Source organism: Amyelois transitella, chromosome 4 (genome assembly GCF_032362555.1).
Source record: "Amyelois transitella isolate CPQ chromosome 4, ilAmyTran1.1, whole genome shotgun sequence".
In the NCBI taxonomy this organism is placed as follows: Eukaryota; Metazoa; Arthropoda; class Insecta; order Lepidoptera; family Pyralidae; genus Amyelois; species Amyelois transitella.
Window position 1 is genome coordinate 4,107,648 of NC_083507.1, and position 21,507 is coordinate 4,129,154.

Here is a 21,507-nt window from a genome sequence, read left to right on the forward strand (position 1 = left end):
TATGATTACTCAAGACATCTAGTTTGACATGCCCTTGTCAGACAACGTTCCATTAGGTGCCTTGATCACTTGACTCACACAAAATCAACTAACATCTAAAATACATAACAGTATACCCTTTATTAGGCCGTTGCGTTAATGTTTTAAATCATCACGAGCATATTACAACGAGCCGAATTCCCTTTAGGGTCGCTATAATATCAATGATCGCCAAGGGAAAACATCTGCCCACAAAATAGCAACGTTTATACTGTGTTCTGGAAAACACCAAACTTGATATTTCTTTTAATATCATGGCATGATGAAAAAGAAAATTCTTAATAACATTCTAATAATTTATCTGTTAGATATTTATAGATAGAATAAGTATCAATTTCATTCGTTCATCAGTATCAGCATTATAGTTTCTTTAAGTTAGATATTTTGTTCAAGAATGTTAACGTTAATATTTTTTAAAACGGAGCTTCATAAAGATTTACAAAATATGAGAGTCAGTTCTAGTGTCGTTGAGCCAGCACATAAAAAGTAAGGAACATTTAAAATATTTATTCAAATTCCCCTTAACAAGGCATGTTTTGTTACTGTAGTTACTACAAGGAGGCACATTATCGACGCGCACTGGTCACTCACTCGAGTTCTTGACATACCTACGTATAAATAGTAGCATTGCTTTCATGAAAGTTCAATACCGACGTCTAGCCGAACTCCTTTTACGGGTATAGATCTGCCTCGCAGTTTGAGTGACAAGGATATATTATAGCTTCCATGATGCGAATATATCCAATGCAATCAATTCTTTTTAATGAAATATTTAGAAATAGAAACTCAGTATGATACATTTATATGATCAATAAATAACTCTTCATATAGTCTTCATTTATTCCTCCTGGCGTTAATTACACTTTCTGGAGTGGAGCCCGCGTTTGACCATAATTTAGGATTTTTTTTATTTTTACATAGAATAATATAGTTAATTTGATGGTTGTATGGCTATCTCTTGCCGTAGTTCTACGAATAGATATAATTGTCTCAAAAGATAACAATGTGAGGTACATACGACAAGAAAATATAGTTCTTCCGTACTACGGTAATGGTTTTTAGATCAACTAATGTGCTAGGAGTATTAATATATGTATATGTTTCGTACATTGTTCACAAATAACTATAAATTTTCCTGTTTCGCAATGATATCAGTTCTATGTAATATTCTGACTATACTTAAACAAGCGAGGATTCCCAGACGTAGCTTTAATTTATTTGAAATTATAATGACACCAATTGTTTGATGGAGTGGAGTTTGGTCTGTTGGTTTGTTTCGATTAATATTCAGGACGTGTGTGAATATTCACCGGAATAAAGACGTGGTGGCCACCATGATTCCCTTTTAGCCGATCCTTTTGTGAGTCACAAGTCACGACACACACAAAGTTCGACAAACCAGCGGCCTCTACACAAAACATATTCTTTTTGGTCTCCAGCTTCCGTTAGACAAATTAACTGGACGTTTGTAAAACAATCACAAAATTTTGTGACTTAGGAAATGTTTTTAAATGTTTATGTAAGTGCATTACCTGACTATTGGTATCTTATTTGCGAAACCAAAAAATAAATTGAATCTACTAATGTAAAAAACCGGAAATAGGTACAGTAAACAATATACAAATGTACTTTTTGAATTGAATTGTGTTAAATTGTGACCTATTTAATTAGTATCATCACAAATGAAGTGAAACAATTTTTTAAACATGCTCAGCTCAAGAAATAATTCACAGCTAAGTGGCGTGATATGATGTTCTTAACTAGTTGCACTCTTGATTGATGGTTTGAACGCAAGCAGTATTTTTTCCTTCATGTATACACGAATATCACTTTGAAGGAAAATCTACGTATGGCTTACTTACTGCTACAGATGATATTTATATTAAAATATCAGCAGTGTAGCTAAAAACATGAAACTTATGAAGCTTCAAAAATTCATGTCTATTTTGTACACGGAAATATATAATATCATTGTGACTGAGTTACCATATAGGTAGTAACTTGATATTCTGTTGTGTGCATCACAATTTCATACAAAACTAGACTGGCTGACAAAAAAAATAAGTTTGTTCAAAATTAGAATTTCGTTTCGTCAAAGCCGTCCGCTATTTTGAACTCGTCAATCGCCTCTCGTGTTTTGTTAAGGGACTAACTTGGCGAGAGACAGGTTAACAGGATGATATTGCATTACATAAGTATTTCATTTAAATGAACACTATTTTTTATTAATCTTTATTTAAAATCGAAGTTGGTGTCTGCTCTCTCATTGCTTTAAAAACAATTCATAATCTAGAATACAACAGAGTTTCGTACAGAGATCATCGTCCTTACTCACAGCATGAACTCTTTGAGCTGTTTTTTTATTTCTTCGTATTTTTCCTCGCCTTTCTGGATAAGAACGTATAGTACCGCTAAAACCCACCCTGCGTGACACAATTTTACGGCCGAGTCACTTGGTTTTGCATACAATGCAATTATGTAGGACCATAACATCATGTTTCTTGACTCGACTCTGCTATTGTTGTTATGCTTCCATTTCCTATGTACCTACTTACATGACAAAGCTATTATTTAGGTTAAGTGCAATTTCTAAGAGGTATAATTTTTTTTAATGCGCACTTATTGCACTTAATTAATTAGCTACGTTTAAAAAGAAGAAAAAAGCTCGAGCATGTCATCACATGACTCATCACTCTACAACAGCGCACGCGCTCTCTCAGGATGTGCACGCAAAGATAGGTCGCCGCTATATTGGAAGGTAAACAAGATCGCACAAATACTACAAATACATGATTAAGCATCACTTTTCATTTTCTACGGCGGCAAAAATTAACAGCAAAAATTTGAAGCCTATATACACATCTTCACTTTTCCCTTAAATTTAACAGATTGTAAGCAATTACTATGGATATTTAAATACATAGATTGATTGTCACGGTGTCATGGAAGGCGGCAGGGCCGAGGGAGCAGTGTCATGTCAATTAAAAACGGCTGGCCCCTAATTGTGCCCATTTTAGCTCGATTGCGACAGACAGAAGGGCCGGCGCCTGTCATAAAGAATTGCAATTGGATACAATGCGCTATGCTTTACGATTGCAGTTTATTGAACTTCGTCTTTTATATTATTTTCTTTCGATACGTTATCATGAGAATGTCTTTTGAATGTAAATAACACCCAAAATTTGCACGTCCACGTGCGAAACCACAAAAAAGAAATGTAAAATTTTGGTTTTCATAAATTTTTTATCGTATTAGTATTATAATGGTAAAACAGATCATGATTTATTAATTCAGCTTACAATACCTAGTACCTATCTATTACCCTTATCTACCCTAAAATGGATGAAGAGGTGATGTGTATGTAGGTATATATGTTTAAGTGCACACATCTTAAAACTAATAAAGAGTTAGTTTTATATTATTAAATTTCTATTCACAGTTCAGATACCCTTTCTATAAACAATACCGAAGTACCACTTTACGCAACGCGTTCCACATCACCGCGGTCGATGATCACAAAAAATGTAGCTATTTAGATTCCAAAACTAAAGATACTTGTGATCTCTAATAGTGGAGGCAATAAGAAGAGTCACAAGCATGCAGGAGGGGCGTGAAACTCGACTCGTAATCGATTGGTGCCGGGTGGGTGCGCGGGAGCGTCACGGTGAGTGCCGTGCCCGTACCAACCGGGATATTGCAGTTTTAATGACAAAACTTTAAGTATTTCATTATTTGCCCCTTTAGATTAACCCGTGTAAAGCTAAGGTAAAAACAACCTGAATATAACATGACAACCCAATAAGTAAATTACCTAGGTACGGTAACATTGGGTTCTATAGGTACTTAATGTCAACGAATGATCAACAACAAAAATGTCAACACCATATACCTAATCAACTGAATATTATAATAATAATAATGTTTACTATAATATTGATAAAAATATAAATAACTTGAAAATCGGAATAATATAAGACAATAGATTATGTTTTATTCTACTTCTGAGTTAAGATGCAATAATAAAACGTTATAGTGTTCAGCTATCACCATGAACCATTTCTATAATCTTTCGCAGCGAATTTTACAAGACGAAATAAGCCTTGCGCCATCTATTTGTGAGTGGAAGAAAACTAAAGTTTTTAATGCGCCATCTAGTATAGAGCGGCCGAATTATAAAAGTATGTTACTTTTTGAAATAAGTTTTCTAGAGATGGCGCTATTGACAATAAAGGTAATTGCTCACTAAATGGCATTAGTAAATTTGTCATGCTACTCTTCACTAGATGGCGTTAGTAAATGTTTGATGCTGCTCTCCGCTAGATGGCGTTCCTTCAAACTAACTTCCACCAAATATAACGCTAGTAAGTCTGAAACGCTAAAAATTTGTCTCTAGGTGACTTCATGCTTAACTCCTTATTTACAAAATAATATTTACGATTCTTCTGCCTATATTTAAATAAGGCAACTCACAGCTTGTTATAGGTACATCGGTATGGTATGGTATCGACCATAAGATCATAGATCAGATAAAAAAATTGAAATAAGAAATAAATACGAACCTTGTGCAGGCATCGCCCTTAGCGAGACTGCGTCTTCGTCAATATCATCTTCCACCTCTTCTTCAGTAATGGATGGAGGAGCAGCCCAGCACCGGAGCCGCACCCCCGCGGCTCCCGGCTGCACACCGTTGTCCAGCCTCACTCGAGGTAAACTACGCGATGAGTACTCATTGCTGTTGTTATTGACCTAAAAGAAAGAAACAAAAAATTAAATATGTATTTCATTTGCGTTTGTTTTGTATTTTTACATAAAATATTGCTAAGTACGCCTCTTAAATAAGTATTCACTTCGAATTTTAAACAAAAAAAAACATAAACCTCTTACAATTTCAAAGAATATTTGCCTAAGTTTTATGAATGACTAGCTGCGCCCCGTGGCTGCGCTTCGGTGGAAATTTCGGGTTGTGCAATTCTTGTTAATATTCTACCCGTGCACTAGGTTTCATCAAAATCCGTCCAGCAGATTTTGTGTGAAACAAACACACCCACATTCACACATCCTTACAAACTTTCGCACTTGTAATATTAGTATGATGATCGTTATATCAAGAGATAAACACGTATTAATTCAACGAATAAGAATTGAACAAAGACTGCCTCTGTTTATTATCGTTCTCGAGTTAGTCACGATCACACTCCATTTAGTAGCGAAAAACGGCCGTGGCAAAAAATGTTTGGTTCCAGCCCATTCACAACACACCTAGTACCTATATAAAGATGCTGCTACATGTGTAAAGTTACTGAAACTTGTCTGATTTTTATGACTCAATGATAACGAGCACGATATATGGTAGGTATATATGTTAATCAGTGACAGTGGCAGTAGAATGAGCTTGCTGATAACAAATGCACTCCTAACATTTAAATTGATTGATCAAGATCATTTTTATCCGACGTAAAGTGTGAAAGTAATTTTAATAACCTATGTTTTGAGTTGCAGCTTAGAAATAAAGTTATAAAAAGCTTACACGGTAATTTGGCAGTTGTGGGTTAAAGCGCTTCTTTGTGACGTTATCACGACGATGTAGGTGCGATAGGTAGATAAATCAGTTCGGACTTTCGTCGTTTCGTGACGGGGGGGCCGGAAGCGATTCAAATCGCCTAAACTCTTAAATCTTCCTTAGTTTAGTGAACCTTATCTATGATTACACGTATAGTATGCCAGTTTTAAATTGTTTGTAAGTACTACATTACTATGTGTATTATGCTAGCTAATTTTAACGTAGGTACCTACTTAAAATACCAAATTCTCTCTAATATTCTGAGAGGGACTCGTAAACTTGTTTGATCATTACAGTTAGGTATTCGTTCGACATTTACTTTGTGTCTAACTAGCGGTAGATAAATTCGCGGCCTCCGATTCTATTCGAGATACAGTGTAATATTATGCTAATTAAAAATTACACGATCATTTACGAACAAACCGGCCGACTGCCGTGGGAACGTGCACAGGAGCTTACGTTTACCGGACCGGACAAGGCCTTATACCGACTCTTCTTACTGTACTTCGAGCAAAGTCGAACTTTATTCACCTAAGTTGAGACTTACATTTAAGATACTTAACAAAGCAATTCGGACAGGAGTCGGTTCGTGTAAAAACCTGTATTACCCAATCCAGGATCTTGGTCAAAAGACGCACCGCGGCCCATAGGTGAGCATCACAGGATATAAGGAAGGAAGAAGAAAATTATTCCGTCCTTATATCGCGGTGGTAAAACGAAAGGCTGTGATGTGTTTCAAGATGTTACTGATTCCCAGAATTATGATTTATTTTAATGACGTCACGACTCCAAATATGTTTGGACCAAGTAGTTATATTCTGATATTTTTTATATAAGATGTTAAGATTTTATTCGGATTGCTTAGCCGGAGTACACATGTGCTCTGGCTGGATATTATAATATAACTACTCAATCCAAAAATATTTGGAGCCATTTGGCATTTGCCAAGGATAACATGATTTCATGTTATCCTTAATTTTTATATCGACTTCCTCCTCCTGGCTTTAGTCCCGGTTGCATCCTCATCACTCTGAAGCGGGGCCCGGGGTATGCCTTTGAACATGGCTCCTGGATTGGTTGAGTCAGGTTTCCTCACGATCAGTTCCGTCACCGTAAGAGAATCGGTTACGCCGAGATTGGCATTCGAACCTGTGCTTTTCTGCGCATTACGCATTTTTACAAGGCACCTTACCAATTCGACCACTGACGATTTTTTAACGAATTTATATAATGTATTTATATTAATAACTTTCGTTACGTAAGTACATCGTTACAGAACTGACTTTAACCAACAAGTTTGGTAATTAATGGATCTAGGAAACTCAACTGTTTGTGGCAATAGGATCTATGCTTGATCGGGTGGAAATTGTTACTCCGGCAATTGAAAGTTTAACAATGAATTTTAGGAAATCAGTTTCTTTAAGTTATTATTTCGACATACAAATATATATTTAACGTAATTAGCGATACATTGCATCCTATTTTAAAAATAAATCTATTTTTATTAAGACATTGGTTGTTTTGCTGGTAGACATAAGCCCCCAACCCTAATTTGAATACCTACTCAATCTTATATGACCTTAAAGACATACGGACATATTAAATATCAGCTTTACGCGTTGTACAATTTATTTAATTAATACGAGATGACATTTAATCGACCTTGATGACAAATGGCAAATACATTACAACACAATGTGTAACAACCGTAACGCACATGAACAACGAACAGTGGAATTCTTACAATCCCGGATATAAAGTTCAGTAATGCCGTTCTTACAGATTTATCCATCACTAATATTTTATTTTTGCTAAATAGGCAGTTGTGTGTTTATGTAAAGATTTCATAAATGCTTTCGAGAGATTGTATAATGTGAATAACAAAAAAACAATTGCTGTTTTTGTATTTAGATTACATTGAAAGCTGTTATAACTACCTACTTTATTTTGTCAACCTGCTGACATTTATGTGGGTTACTAAGGATACCCTGTATATATCCTGAGACCTACGCCTTCTCTTTCTCTTTCGCTCTCTCTGCTGGCAGTAGTACGCATAGAAACATTAATGGTACTGACTAGGTCATGCCTTGCTGTGGCTCACTATTTATACTAGATTTATACAGTATTCTAATCATTTATAATTGGGATCCTATATTTTAATTTGAACCAAATTATAGAAATGTGTGAAATATGATTAAAATTTATTCACAAGATTCGAAATTCATAAATGAGAAACAGTGATATGTATAAGTTGTATGCTACAGCCGTAACTAGGTATTAGTATCTTATATTTGGAGCGTGACGGTATAAGCGGAATTGTCACCCGATACATTAATATGACGTCCTTGTGGACCTCTCTAATGTGGCCTGAATTAGTTCCACAGCTATGCAATGCCATTTTTTATCACATAATTTTATCCGATCAGATGTTACAAGTCGGCCTATGATCAACAGAGCGTAGGTGTACTTTTAAAAAAATATTTTATTACTCAAGAAAGTTAAAAATGAGCCAAGTGTTGGATGACTCTCGTTGATTATTAAAGCATCAGGAACTTTGAACAAACGAAGAAACACCTTATTTTTCTTTTTCTATCTCTATCTCTTCTAAGACATAGCTTCGTGAACAGCCCTACGCATTTAAACTAGCGAACCTAACTAACCTTATAAAGATTCATACACGTCAACAGTATTATAAAATTGTACAAGAGCCTGCCGTGAAGCTAAACTTTACACACGATTTTTATAATAAAAATGTTTGTTTATAAATTTTAAAGATTTTAAAAAGAAGTAAGTATAACTACATTATACGCAACTATCAAGTTTAATATTATTAATAAAGTGCAATGAAATCTTGCTGGAATTTTGTATTGGAGCATTCATTTTTGTACAAAGATTTTGAAATACTTAATTGGAAAGTATTCATTTAAAGTCAAGGTAAAGTAATTATCCGGATTACCTTATTTTAAATATAGTGTAATACAACTGGAGATAAATTTAATTAAGCTTGTATGTAAACAACTTTACAAGATATTGTAAGAATTAATATAAATGTTCTCTTGATATAAGGACAAATAGACAAATCTATTTCGCACTTCTTACGGTGAGGGAAAACATCGTGAGTAAATCTGCATATTCAGACAACTGGATGAGACACCATCCTGATCGATCCAATACGAGTAAGGTTCCCCTGCAAAGGTTGCGGAGGTCAGACGGGATTCGCTTCGAGTAAAAACCTGACTTACCTGTCAAGGGTTTAACCCGGGCTCCTCTCCAGAGTGGTGAGGATGCAACCGGGACTAAAGCCAGGAGGAAGACGACAAATCCATTTAGCACATGCCATAACAATCAATAGTCTACTTACACTTCTTGTAAGTTTCCATAAACAATACTAAAGTAGAGCATAGAGAATAACTGAAAATCATTTCTGAGCATCCCTATACCACATAAGGAATCTACACGCCAAATTTCAAAACCCAGCGGTTTGGGCTGTGCTCAATCAGTCAGTCGGTGTCATCTTTTATTTATTAAGATAAGAGTTTTGCTATCTCTTAGATTTTCTTGATCTCCTAATGAAGTCTGCCGATACATGTATCATAAATGTAAGCAGTCAAAGTACACATGCTTACTTTGGATCTATAAATAGGTCGGTGAAAGTAGCGTGAAATTAGAAACACAAATCGTTCGGTACTTCATCAAGAGTACATCAATATCGGCAAGGGATTATAAGCTTTACGGCATTATTTCTACACTAATACTATATATTGACAGGGATTACAATCCGCAATTTTATTTTATAGTACCTCCTACACTAGTTTCTGCCCGCGTTTTGGCTCGTATACCTACTTGTTTGTGCCTTAATTACTATTGAGTTTCTTCCGAATTCGTTCAGTGTTAATTTTCGTGACAAACTACACAGTTATATTTTTTTTCGAACTTATATTAATGGTTATTAAAGTAAAGATGACTAATAACAAAATTATTTATTACCTAGGGATCAAGACAACCATAATAAGCAGCCAAACCCATACGCTCGTTTATTAAAATACAACTCTAGAATGGTAAATTGTACAAACAGTAGGTAATACCTAACAAATTTATGAGAATGACTGCAATAATAATATCTGCCGCAAAGTTTTATGCATATTGCACGCATAAATGTGAGTACAGTTACTGTTATTTTGAAAATGAATGGAACGGAACCACTGCTGCGCAAGAGATTACTCGTTTTATACGTAACTAAATACTGCTTGGTGGATATAAAAGTAAGCGGTAAGAAAATTAATAACCGTGACTTCAAATTTCTTTTTTGGACTGAAACTAAATTTTTTATTGTTATTCCTGAAATCATCAACACACTTTCTCGAATCCTCCTGCTGTTATTTGAAAATTTTAGTTTTGTATCTTCATTCAAGATATCGCGATGAATGGCTTTGCAAGGGAATATTAACAAAAATATGACTAACACTCTAGAATAACATCAAATCAAGCTTAATCGAAGCAATTTACAGACAAACCTCATTGAATGCATACTCTCAAAGTAAGTGCAGAAATTTGAGTGTGTTTATGAGGACAGTGGTTTATTTTAGGATCCTAATTCATCACGACCTGAATGATGTCATCCTTCAGCTGCAGTCCACTAAACTCTTCATATTGAGGGCGACTGTCACTGGTCGTTAACGAATAATTGTGGCAATATGGCTACTCCCATCTGCATACTCATTTGATTTTGGACCATGTCACACAAGCCAGTTTTAATAAAATAATTGCTCATTTTTATTTTAATTAAGCTATGCTTATTGTATACGATAGAAAACTGAAAAATAATATACGATTTTGACGTTGTGAGAGAAGAGAGAGTGAAAGAGAAATCAATTAGTGACTTTTATTTTAACAAATTAGTAACTTCAGTTTTATATAATTGTAAACGTCAATAAATGGTATTATTTTTGATAAATGAAGGAAGTCAATTTAAAATTAACAAAGTATTTCTTACAGTAATTCTTGATTTAGTTCACGGGTTTTAGGCAACAGTTAAAAGCCCATGTAAGATTTATCACAACATGTAAGATGGTCTTAAAGAGGACAAACTGAGAACTTAATGGGAAACACGCTATGAATAAAAGAGGAATAGGGAAACACCCGTTAGAATAAATAACGAAAATATAGTGTATATAATTTGATAATGCAAATAAAGTTGTTTATACGTCTAAATAAACTACCGACATTCGGTGCTTAATTAACGGATGCTATGCACAGGAACATGCAGCCACAAACTTTACATTCGTTTACTGGTTACAGCCTGCCATGTAACTAGAAACGAACAGGCCATAATGAATTATTGGTATATCGTTAATATACAAGTAACTGCTCCGTGTCCAAGGATTTCTGCTAACATTTATACCGTAACCCGTTATTCGAATATACGGGCCCATCGGTTTTCTAATTACCGTAAACTTTGATTGAGTAATTTATCTAAGTATATGTCACAATAGCTTTTAATAGCCGTAAGGGTTAGATTTGGGCTCAAAATCAAAATTTATTTATTATTCAGAAAACAGGTCTCGCAAACCACTTTTTCACGTCATTTTAAATTTCAATAAATCAAATTTTAGTAATAATAATGTATTAATATTTGTCAAACGCTAGAAGATACGAAGTACATAAGCACTTAACACTTAACACTTAAGAGAACTGAACGGAACCTGTTCAGTCGAATTGAATAATTGACCCTTTTTGTGACGTTTGTGACTAACTAGCTACTTACTTTCCCCGGGAATCTTCTTGACCCGTATATTATAGCTATACAAACTATGCGCTAACTCTTATGATTTCTATGAGGTTACTCTTACGGATTTAAGGCCAAGTAATACACTATGCCAATGGGTAAATAACAGTCCTACGAGTAACACGATGATAGATAACATTGTCAATTTCATGTTCAGCTATAATACATCTCATTCTGTGAGAATCAAAATCATAAATAGGAAGTAATGAGATCAAAGAAAAATCATATTAGCTATTTTCTTATCACGAATGTCAACTTAATCAAGGTTTTTAAGAAAATTCTTGTCTTATTTAGGTGTCAAAAGTCCATCTACAAACTTATACAAGACTTTATAACCTCCTATAAAGCTATAAACCTATTTTGCATTTCGAGATTTAAGGAATAAAGAGGGGGAGGTAATACTCATGTTATATTTTAGTTCATTAGTTTCACAACTCCGCTACACATTCAAGTAGAGCATCTACTTGAATGTGTATCGGAGTTGTCTATTTCAGTAATCCTGAATAACTTAAAACTGATCTCCTAAAGTTGAATTCAGGCAATCTTTACAGAATAAGACTCTAAACTGATGTAAACTATTGTATACATATGTATGTAAGATGCGCGCACGCGCGCTTGCGCCTAATGCAACCGCGACATGTCTGAGATGCCGTTAGTCGGATACAAACCTCCTGATAGCAAGCTTTGATCGTTTGATCCACAGAGCAATCGCATACATGTAATACATACATGCATAGAGATACGTCTTTATCCCTTGCTGGGTAGGCAGAGCCAACAATCTTAGATGGAAGATACAAATAGTAAGATGTTGCTAGCCCACCGCCTAAAAGAAGAATCCCAAGTTTATTAGCCCATCCCTTAGTCATCATTCTCGTCATCCATGGGAAAAATACGTAGTGGTCCTATTCTTTTTTCTGTTGGTGCCGGGAACCACATGTCTGTAATAAAAATTATCTTCCTACTCGTAGCATTCTTATTTCCTTTATCATTTACTTTTATTAAGGTAAACCATCTCGTTTATTCGGGCTCCAGATACAAAAATAATTTTAATAGCTACATTTTTATATACCGTAGCACTTAGTTTAATCGATAGTTATTATAGTACACAATTGTTGCATGAACCGAGGTCATAAAAATGAGCGGGGAGGTGAAGTGCCAATTAAGACCAGTTTTAGTATGAACCAGATAGCTCGACTGCCTTACGTACCTTTAAAATTCAAATTTAAGTTTAGCAACCATTGCAAGAAGGTTACATATAATTTTATTGTTATTTCAGTAGAATTTTTAACAACAGCTAATTAATCTGAATTTTCAGGACTTAAATAGGTATTTAAAACTGAAGTTATTACAAAATATTACAGATTTGTTGACTTTTTTAACATACTTAATAGAAGTGTTCTTCCAATATTTTCTGTACAATAGTTTTTTTAGGAGAGCGTCGGTGATCGAATCGATAAGGTGCCCGGAAAAAAAGGGCACATTTTCAAAGAAAATTTTCAAAGTTATGTACATGTTTAAAAAATACTACTTAATGTTGAGATTGTATCCATGTTAATGGTTAATCATGACATAATAACATCAGTGGGCAGTAAACCTGTTATGGATCAACATCACAGGACGACCTGCGGCGGCACAGGTGCCACGCGCCCATATGATTGGCGATAGTGAACTAGACATTACATACATACATACATATCATCACGTCTATATCCCTTGCGGGGTAGACAGAGCCAAGAATCTTGAAAATACTGAAAGGCCACATTCAGCTGTTTGGCTTAATTATAGAATTGAGATTCAAATAGTGACAGGTTGCTAGCCCATCGCCGAAAAGAAGAATCCAAAGTTTATAAGCCAATCCTTTAGTCGCCTTTTACGACATCCATGGGAAAGAGATGGAGTAGTCCTATTCTTTTTCTACTGGTGCCGGGAACCAAACCGCACTGACATTCTTTGACGTAATGACAAAAATATTAAACATTTCAAAAATGCCTGCTTAAATTTAGATTTTTTTTAAACCAGTGTACCTATATAAGCCGCACAGGGCCGCCCAATTTTCTCACCTTTTTGAATAAATTTCCTAAAACCTTTGAATAAATTTCGAGCGAGGAGATAAAGGTAGTCTCTGTTTTACGCAACTTATTAAACACCACCGGATTCTATTTTCTGGCTGGATTGACCTCGAATTATGAACTTTAGAATGGTTCAACGCTCAAATGTTTATTTAATGCCGTGACATCATGAACTCCAATTAGCATCCCATGAGCCAGAGTTCCATGAAACTGCTCTATTAATATTCTCACTGCTTTTTGCAACTGTATCTATACGAGTAAATATTACAACAGGGGAAATAAATGATCACTCCTATATAAGTGAAATATTTCCTTAACTATTTTAAGATAGAGCAAGGCCTTTTATAGACCAGAGTATGACCTCAGGGCTCGGCCAACTGCGGTGCAAGAAACAATTCGTTCCATATTTGATCGCATGAGAATCGAACGCTATTGGGAAATACCACGTCAAAACAAAGGTATGCTCATAAATACCTTCGAAATAATCTGATACTTTCTACTGTTTATGCGTATGTTTTAGAATAAAAAAATGAGAATACATATATCAAAAGCATTATTTTAGGTCATGCGTCATTAACAAACATTAAAAATATACAGTTCGATAGTGAGTGAGATGAAGAACAAATTACAGACGAAGTATGATGTTATTAACTAATAATTCCTACCACTATCTAGAAGATGTAATAAATGTAATTAATATATTTTAAAAACTAGCATATCGGTATCGTTTTATTATATGAGCATGAAGATATTAATAAAGGACAACCACATTTCAAATTCTTACCTTACGATCCACATAGAATCCGGGAAAGGACTGCCCGGCCGCGTGTAAGAATAGGAAATTACATTAGTTGAAATAAATCTTATTTTTAATCAAAAATGTATTGACTTACCAACAGAATAACCAAAGATCTAAAAGTTAAGACTAAATTTCATAAAAAATAAAATTTTTACAAAATCTCTACATACAATGGCCACTATGTTAGCACTATATAATGCTGTCGACGCAATCAATCAGGTAATACAGAGATGAGCTAAAAACCTCTCTTCGTGAGAAGCGGAACCCAACCATTCACAGTTCCGTCCTTATTGTCTGAAGACATCCTGCAAGTAACAGCTCATTGTACAGTCATCGACATACTGCAGCAACTGTTGCTGCGACATAAGAATTAAGCCACGACAAGTTGTTATTCTGTTCTGATATTTCCGCTTTATCTATTAAGCTCATGGACTTTTGTTATTATTCATTTCTGTATAAGAGAAATAAATTGCTGAAATCTCATTAATTATGGTTACCAAATTCACACACGCTCATAACAACAGCTCAAAATGCAAACAAATAATATACTACTCGTATATATACTTAATAGAAATAGGTACTAAAAATAAGTTAGGCTAATTTTCCTTACTTTCATTGCTGGGTTAACTTCAAAGAAATACATTATAAACACATTAGTCACCCATAGTAAGCATATATCTTAATTTTTAGGACGAGCAGCTGTTTGATTTATGTTAAGTGCCCGGGAATCGCCCACACCGTGGCCCTTTGTTCTTTGATTGTGCTCCACGCCATAATATATCAAATTCTATCGAAATATAGATATGCCTTGAAAATGTAATTGAAAATTAGGTGCATTTGATAGAGAGCAGCAATCGTTTTGTCACAGTTTTAAACCGATGTAGATATTTTTAAAACCAGTACAACAGTGATTATATTCTATTATGGGTAAAACTGATGGTAAGTGTAGGTAATCCCAATGCTTGTTTATATGGTTAAAAAATATATCAAATAAAGCAACCACAAATATATTAAAACAAAACCTATAAATGACTTGCATACAATTAAATGGTTCCACCTCAAAGACGGTGAAAGACGTTTTTTGAGTTAAGGAAAGCGGAACAATGAATTGAAAGAGAATTTCAATTTAAAAAAAAAACTGTGTTTGTGATATTTGAGCTAACCAAACCACAAACGATAAGTTAAAATTAAAATTATGGAAACAAAATATTACATAACTGATTTGTGACCTTCCATCGTAGATGATACATTAATGAATTTATAAACCAAACTCAAAAATAAAATTACTTAGTCACTAATCGTTTTAAATATAGTTAAAAATAAAATCTAGAAGACATGGAAGAGACTTGTTTATGGTTCTCTTATAATACTTTTTAAAACTATACTTACAGCAAGTTCCTCACTAGTGTACGCTGTAAGAGTGCGCCTGTCCTGTTGCAAAACGCAGTAAAAGGGCTCCCAAGACGGAGGGACCCCCGGCGCAGCTCCACCCACGGCACTGGCCGCACCATCTGAAGCAATGCAAAATTTCTCATTAGAAATGCCGTAGAAATGAAAAATATTACAACTGGGAAAGGAGCTTGATTTGATTATGTAACTGCCAAGTCAGGAGGAGTACGTTTCGAGAAAAAATTTACTTACTCTTCAAAATGGTTGCACTTAAATAAAACTCTCCTCATTCCATATGTTATCTTCTACAATTATTTAAATTATTATAATTTGATAACGATATTATAGATATGATATATTGGTCACCTAATAAAATATAATTAAAACTTAAAAAATCATTAACCAACCAATATGGGTTAGTTTTTAATACAAATTTTGTGGAGATATGACGGGAGTCGCTTCGTGTAAAAACTTGACTTATCAAGGACTTACCCAATTCAGGATCATGATCAAAGACGCTACGTCAATCATCTGGGTTCCTCTCCGGAGAGTTGAGCATGTAACCAGGACTAACACCAAAAGAAAGAATAATTTAAACGATTTTCAGATTAGTGAAATTATAAACCGTTCTTTTGTTCAAAACATTAAGACACATTATGAACTAAAATTTAGAGTAATGTCGTAATGAAGTGTGTTTCAATCTACTATAATAATGTTCAATTAAGTAAATTCGGTATTCTACCTGTTCCTTTCACTTCACATTAGATAGCTATAACGCCACGTTAAATATATAACAAAGACTTTTTATATATTATCTCATTACAATCTTTTTTATTTTCACGTAATAAGCTATATCATAATAATTTATCATTATTTAATATATTAGGTGATACACCATCTTAAGAAAACAAGTTTATTTATTTTAAATCATTTGATTACAGCTCGAGGCACGGATTTTCTTTTTCTTTGAAACTATAGCTTAGACATTGGAGCATTAACATAATAAGGTCAAATTTGTACGTGCCGTGTGGTTTCTGGCACATTAGAATATAATCACATACACCACAACCATATCTTTCCCATGGATGTCGTAAAAGGCGACTTAGGGATATGCTTATAAACTTGGGATTCTGGGATTTTAGGTGATGGGCAAGCAACCTGTTACAATTTGATCTCAATTTCATCATATACACATACGACTGAACGTGGCCTTTTAGTCTTTTCAAGACTGTTGGTTGTCTGTCTACCCCACAAGGCAATGTGACAATATGTAGATATGTAAATTTATACAGATTTTAAAGGCCAATGAAGTCTCGGGCAACGGCTACATTATCATAATTCATAAACAAACACAGTTTTAAGTATCTCAAATAACCTTTCAGACTCTTGTTATCATATGAAATTCCCATTACAACTCTTGGTTAAAGAGAGTGTTTACAGTAATTCATGCACGTACGCATACTTAACCAGAAATGCGTTAGTCATCACATGCATGCTTTGAAAAATGTTCTCATAATATAAGCTAAGGATTTCTACTACAAAAATAATACGCGCTGGATATCGATTACTACATTCTGTCCTCAGCTCCTGGATCTGAAAACAAGATCGGACAAAGTAGAAAGATAAATGTAGGAAAGCGGACCCAAGCACTATGGTGGCGGGTGAATCTGGCAATGCGCAAAAATGAGAGAGCGATTCTGTCCGAACAGACAAGTCTCTTGTCGCTTATTTTTCATCTGCGAGGTAATTTTAGGATATTCTTTAGCTGTTCCTCGGTACATATCTATACCTTATTTAAGGCGCAGAAGTTTTTAAGCTTATTCGACACAAAAATAATGTGTATCTTTTCCTTTATAATAATGAGTATAAAAAAATTTCCAAGAATTCCTTCTTGTGGTCAATAGTAACTGGTCACCGCAACTGTTACCAAAGCAGTCGGAGGACAATGACTGTAATTGAAGCACTTATTCAGCTAATAAAAGTCCGGCGCCGCGCTGCAACCGGGATTAATGCGTTCCATTTAATCTATTAAACACTGACTCATGACTTAGTATAAAATAAATATTCCGAAATGGATAAGAAAACTGATCATTCGTAGTAAAGCCCTATCAGTAGCCAACAGTCGCCATTAGCTATGAATTCATTGATTATATCGACTAATACAACAAGTCTCTCCTCGAAAGTTAACGAAGGGTTTCGATGAACTGGGCTTTAAAAAAATAAACGAAACTATCTCTACACAACACACGACTTGCTTATATCTTTCGGTAATACTTTATATAAAGAAGATGTAGTTGCAAATGAACTCGCATTCAAGTATTTGGCTTAAAATAAGAGATTGTAGTGAGTAATATAGTAATAGTCTAAAAATTCATCGTTATTTAGTAGGTACTTCGTTGATTTAATTTTAAATCTGTCAAACATCAGGAATGTTTGACAGATTTAAAATTAAATCAATTTGATTGATTGTTTGAAAGAGCTATCAACCCATTTGCAATGCAATTTGTTTTTAAGAATAAGGTCATCACAAAAATGAATGTCACTTATGTGTGTGCTCTACACAGTCATAAAATCATTACTACACAAGAAAAAGAACCTTTGAATATAAAATAAATATATACCAGTATAAAAGTATTGTCATTATTATACAACTATTGGTTGCATACAGTTGCCATTATGAATAAAATATGTTTATCACATTGTATTCGTGAATTACTTTCGCAGCATATAACGAAAAAATATATATCTCGTTGATGTCTTTTGTTCAAAATCTGATTTTCATGGAAATTTGTACATATACATTAGTTATCATAGTAATATTCGATGATTCGATACATAGACCAGCGCCTCACGCTTCGAGAATAGCCGCCGGTAATCAAGTCGCTATCTTTCATAGCCGCGCACGCTCATTATATCCAGAAAGCCGGAGTTAAGAAGAAGTCAGCATTATTGGAGTCGTAAAATTAAATTTATATTTAATAAATAAGTAAGAACTGTTTGTGATATGGGTTGGTTTAATTATTACCATCAACAATATAAAATATTATTTATTAATTGCTTATAACTCTTTTCTGTCTTAAATCAGGTATCCTTTATATATATCTTAAACATCTTAAAAATTTTAACACTAAATTCTGAAAAATATTTATTTACACGAATAACAAAATATTCAGTCAAATCACGATACTAGTACCGCCACAAACTGTAAATATTAGTTACAGTGGCACCTTGTTAAACCGCTGTGAAGGTGAAGATTTAATGCACTTGGACCAAAAGAACAGTTTGCAGCCCGTCAAGTGAACGAGTACGACCCGTTTGGTTACAAGTTGCCTTAAATATTACATTATACGAGGCACAGAACACTGAACCCCAGGCCGACATGGCCGTCGTCTGAGCTCCGTGTCACAAGCTTCAGAGCCGCCGAGCCCTCCGCCAGGATGTGTACTGGTTCAATTCGCACCATATGCGTTTGATTTATGCAAAATGTGCGTTTAACGAGTTTGTTAATAAGATAACTAGATTGCATGAAAAACTAAATTTTCTTTTAGTGCAATGATCTTTCCATTGCACCACAACAGACAACCATTGGAGGGAGAGGAAAAAATAGACAGCAACAGACGGCGGTGCCAAAAACAATATGAGATTGTTTTAGTAATTTTACATGAACCGTTATGATTTTTTCTGTTAAAAAAAAAACAATCTACATACACTTACAAGCATTTTTAATAAGTAATTCAACTTTCTCATCTCAAAGTACACCGAAATAGAAAATTTCCTTACATCCTTACTTTCTTCTAGGTGTTTAAAATAACAGGTTCTGTTGAAAATAGCTTCAGTAATCGGAGAAGAGAGCGTGGGAGGCCCCGGGCGAGCCTTCGTCCTCTCGCAGTGAATTTTAACTGAAAGGTTTGTTATTTGGTAAATTCAAGGATTATTCCACTTTTTAATTTCTACAATAAAATATTATTATTATACTAGCAAATGTTAAAATCTTACACGTTCTTAATATTTATGTCTTGACTCATTAACCTTCCAATACTAAGCAAAGGTGTAATTGTTGATGGTGTGATACGTTGAATACATATAAATGTGGTTACCTGACCCCTATCCTGCAAAATTGTCGCCTACCAAGGAGTAATTATTAACATACTTGTAGTTAACATTTACTCGTAGCTTGATTGCTAGAAAAACAAAATGCCTGGTCATGGTTCCCAAGCTGGCAAATCTAAAGGTCAGTTGTCGACGGACGCGAAGGGCGTCGCCCTGCATTCTCCTACGATTATAAAATTATGCATTTGCACACACACACACACACACACACACACACACACATATATTGATATATATATTTACGCATGCACACATGGACATACCAGTATTTTTCTAAATATATCACTGCTGGCGGAGAAAACTTGTCGAGGTAACTATTACCGTGAACAGAAAATTTACAAGGTGTTTTTAATATGTATATGTCCACAAATCTTGCGGTCGGAGGCAATTTGCATAGACGGAGAAAAAACTGATAATTGTTTTTTGTTCTTCCTACTGCCGTTAATCCCAGATCCTCCCGCAAATCTCACTCGAAGATGAGCCCAGGAGACTCCTTTGACAATGATCCTGGATAAGAAAAATTAGGTTTTTCAAAAAGCGAATTCCATCTGATTTAATCTGACCTCGCGACCTCTGCTGGATAGCTAACCCTTATGGTCATTTTCTGGTTTTACCTCACCAGAAGAGCATCGGATGTACATTGGTGCATGGCTTAGGTGGGATTTGAACCTGCCTCCCTGCGCATCACGCAGTTTGTCATCACCATCACTTTGTGCATAAGGCACCTTTTCGATTCGACCATTCATTTGTAAAATATTTATAAGTATAACCAGTTCTTGCTTTGAGATCGCTTGTGCAAAGAGGAACTTGCGAAAAGTTTTACCTCTCCGGGAAAAAGAGATAATAATTTGTAGTTCACACCTCATTTATAATTTTTTACCATTTTTCAAAGGTTGACTGGTAAAAAATACTAATTATATGACATTAAGTACAGCCAGGGTCAAAAAAGTTTTAAACAAATGAATAAGTTTTATTTATTAACGGCGGCCTTAAAACCTAGGAGTCTACGGCTACAAAACAGTGTGACCTATTTTAATTTTTTAAACATTATATTATGTGTTAACCTAATCGGCTTATCCACAAAGAAGGCTCAGTATTCACAACAAAAAGTAGGCAATACGTTATCTCTTATGAGTGTCACATTCATGCATTAAGAACAATGTAAAGCTTCCCGTCAAGTTGATTGGAGCGTGGGCGTCAAATCTTCTGGTGTTAAGCTGGATCGACATCGGCGTGTACCAACAATACTACAATTTCGAAACAATTCAAACGAGATTTTTAGATAGCGGGCACGATATTGACATACATACATACATATGATCACGTCTTTATCCCTTATGAGGTAGACAGAGCCGATTTTGACATTGCTTTTAATGTTACTTTTTGTTGTCGCATTCTATATAGCATATACAAGCGTGAGTACACCTATATAGTTTGAAGTTGAAAGCCAAAAGCCAGCAAAATTTGAGGAAATTTGCTGAATATTTTTCTTACATTGTTAGTGTAAAAACAGCTACATTTTGACAGGCGATTCCCTGACGACATTCAGAGACCGACGTGTCGACGGCTTCGTCACGACTCCTCGCCGTGTCTCGCATACAAATGCCCGACTTAGGCGCTTCTAAAAAGTGACCCTGCATTGAATAAAATGATTTAGATTTATGCACAATTGACTCTATATTATGTTATATAATTGCTTCCCTTTAATTCATATTTCAATGGCGTTATTCATTGATATTTTTAATCTGCTTAAAAT

At 34.7% G+C, this 21,507-nt stretch overlaps 1 protein-coding gene across 2 annotated transcripts in view; it reads right to left on the bottom strand.

Moving 5' to 3' along the window:
• Nucleotides 1-21,507, bottom strand: part of LOC106129381 (ras GTPase-activating protein raskol) — a 108,217-nt gene that overhangs the window by 78,369 nt on the left and 8,341 nt on the right. The window contains exons 2-4 of one of the 2 annotated variants that reach the window (XM_060953777.1): nucleotides 15,642-15,763; nucleotides 14,238-14,267; nucleotides 4,599-4,785 (exon numbers count right to left, since the gene is read on the bottom strand). In XM_060953777.1, the coding sequence (XP_060809760.1) occupies nucleotides 4,599-4,785; nucleotides 14,238-14,267; nucleotides 15,642-15,763 (339 nt within the window). The remainder of the gene's footprint in view (nucleotides 1-4,598; nucleotides 4,786-14,237; nucleotides 14,268-15,641; nucleotides 15,764-21,507) is intronic. The other variant, XM_060953783.1, reaches the window with a different exon arrangement.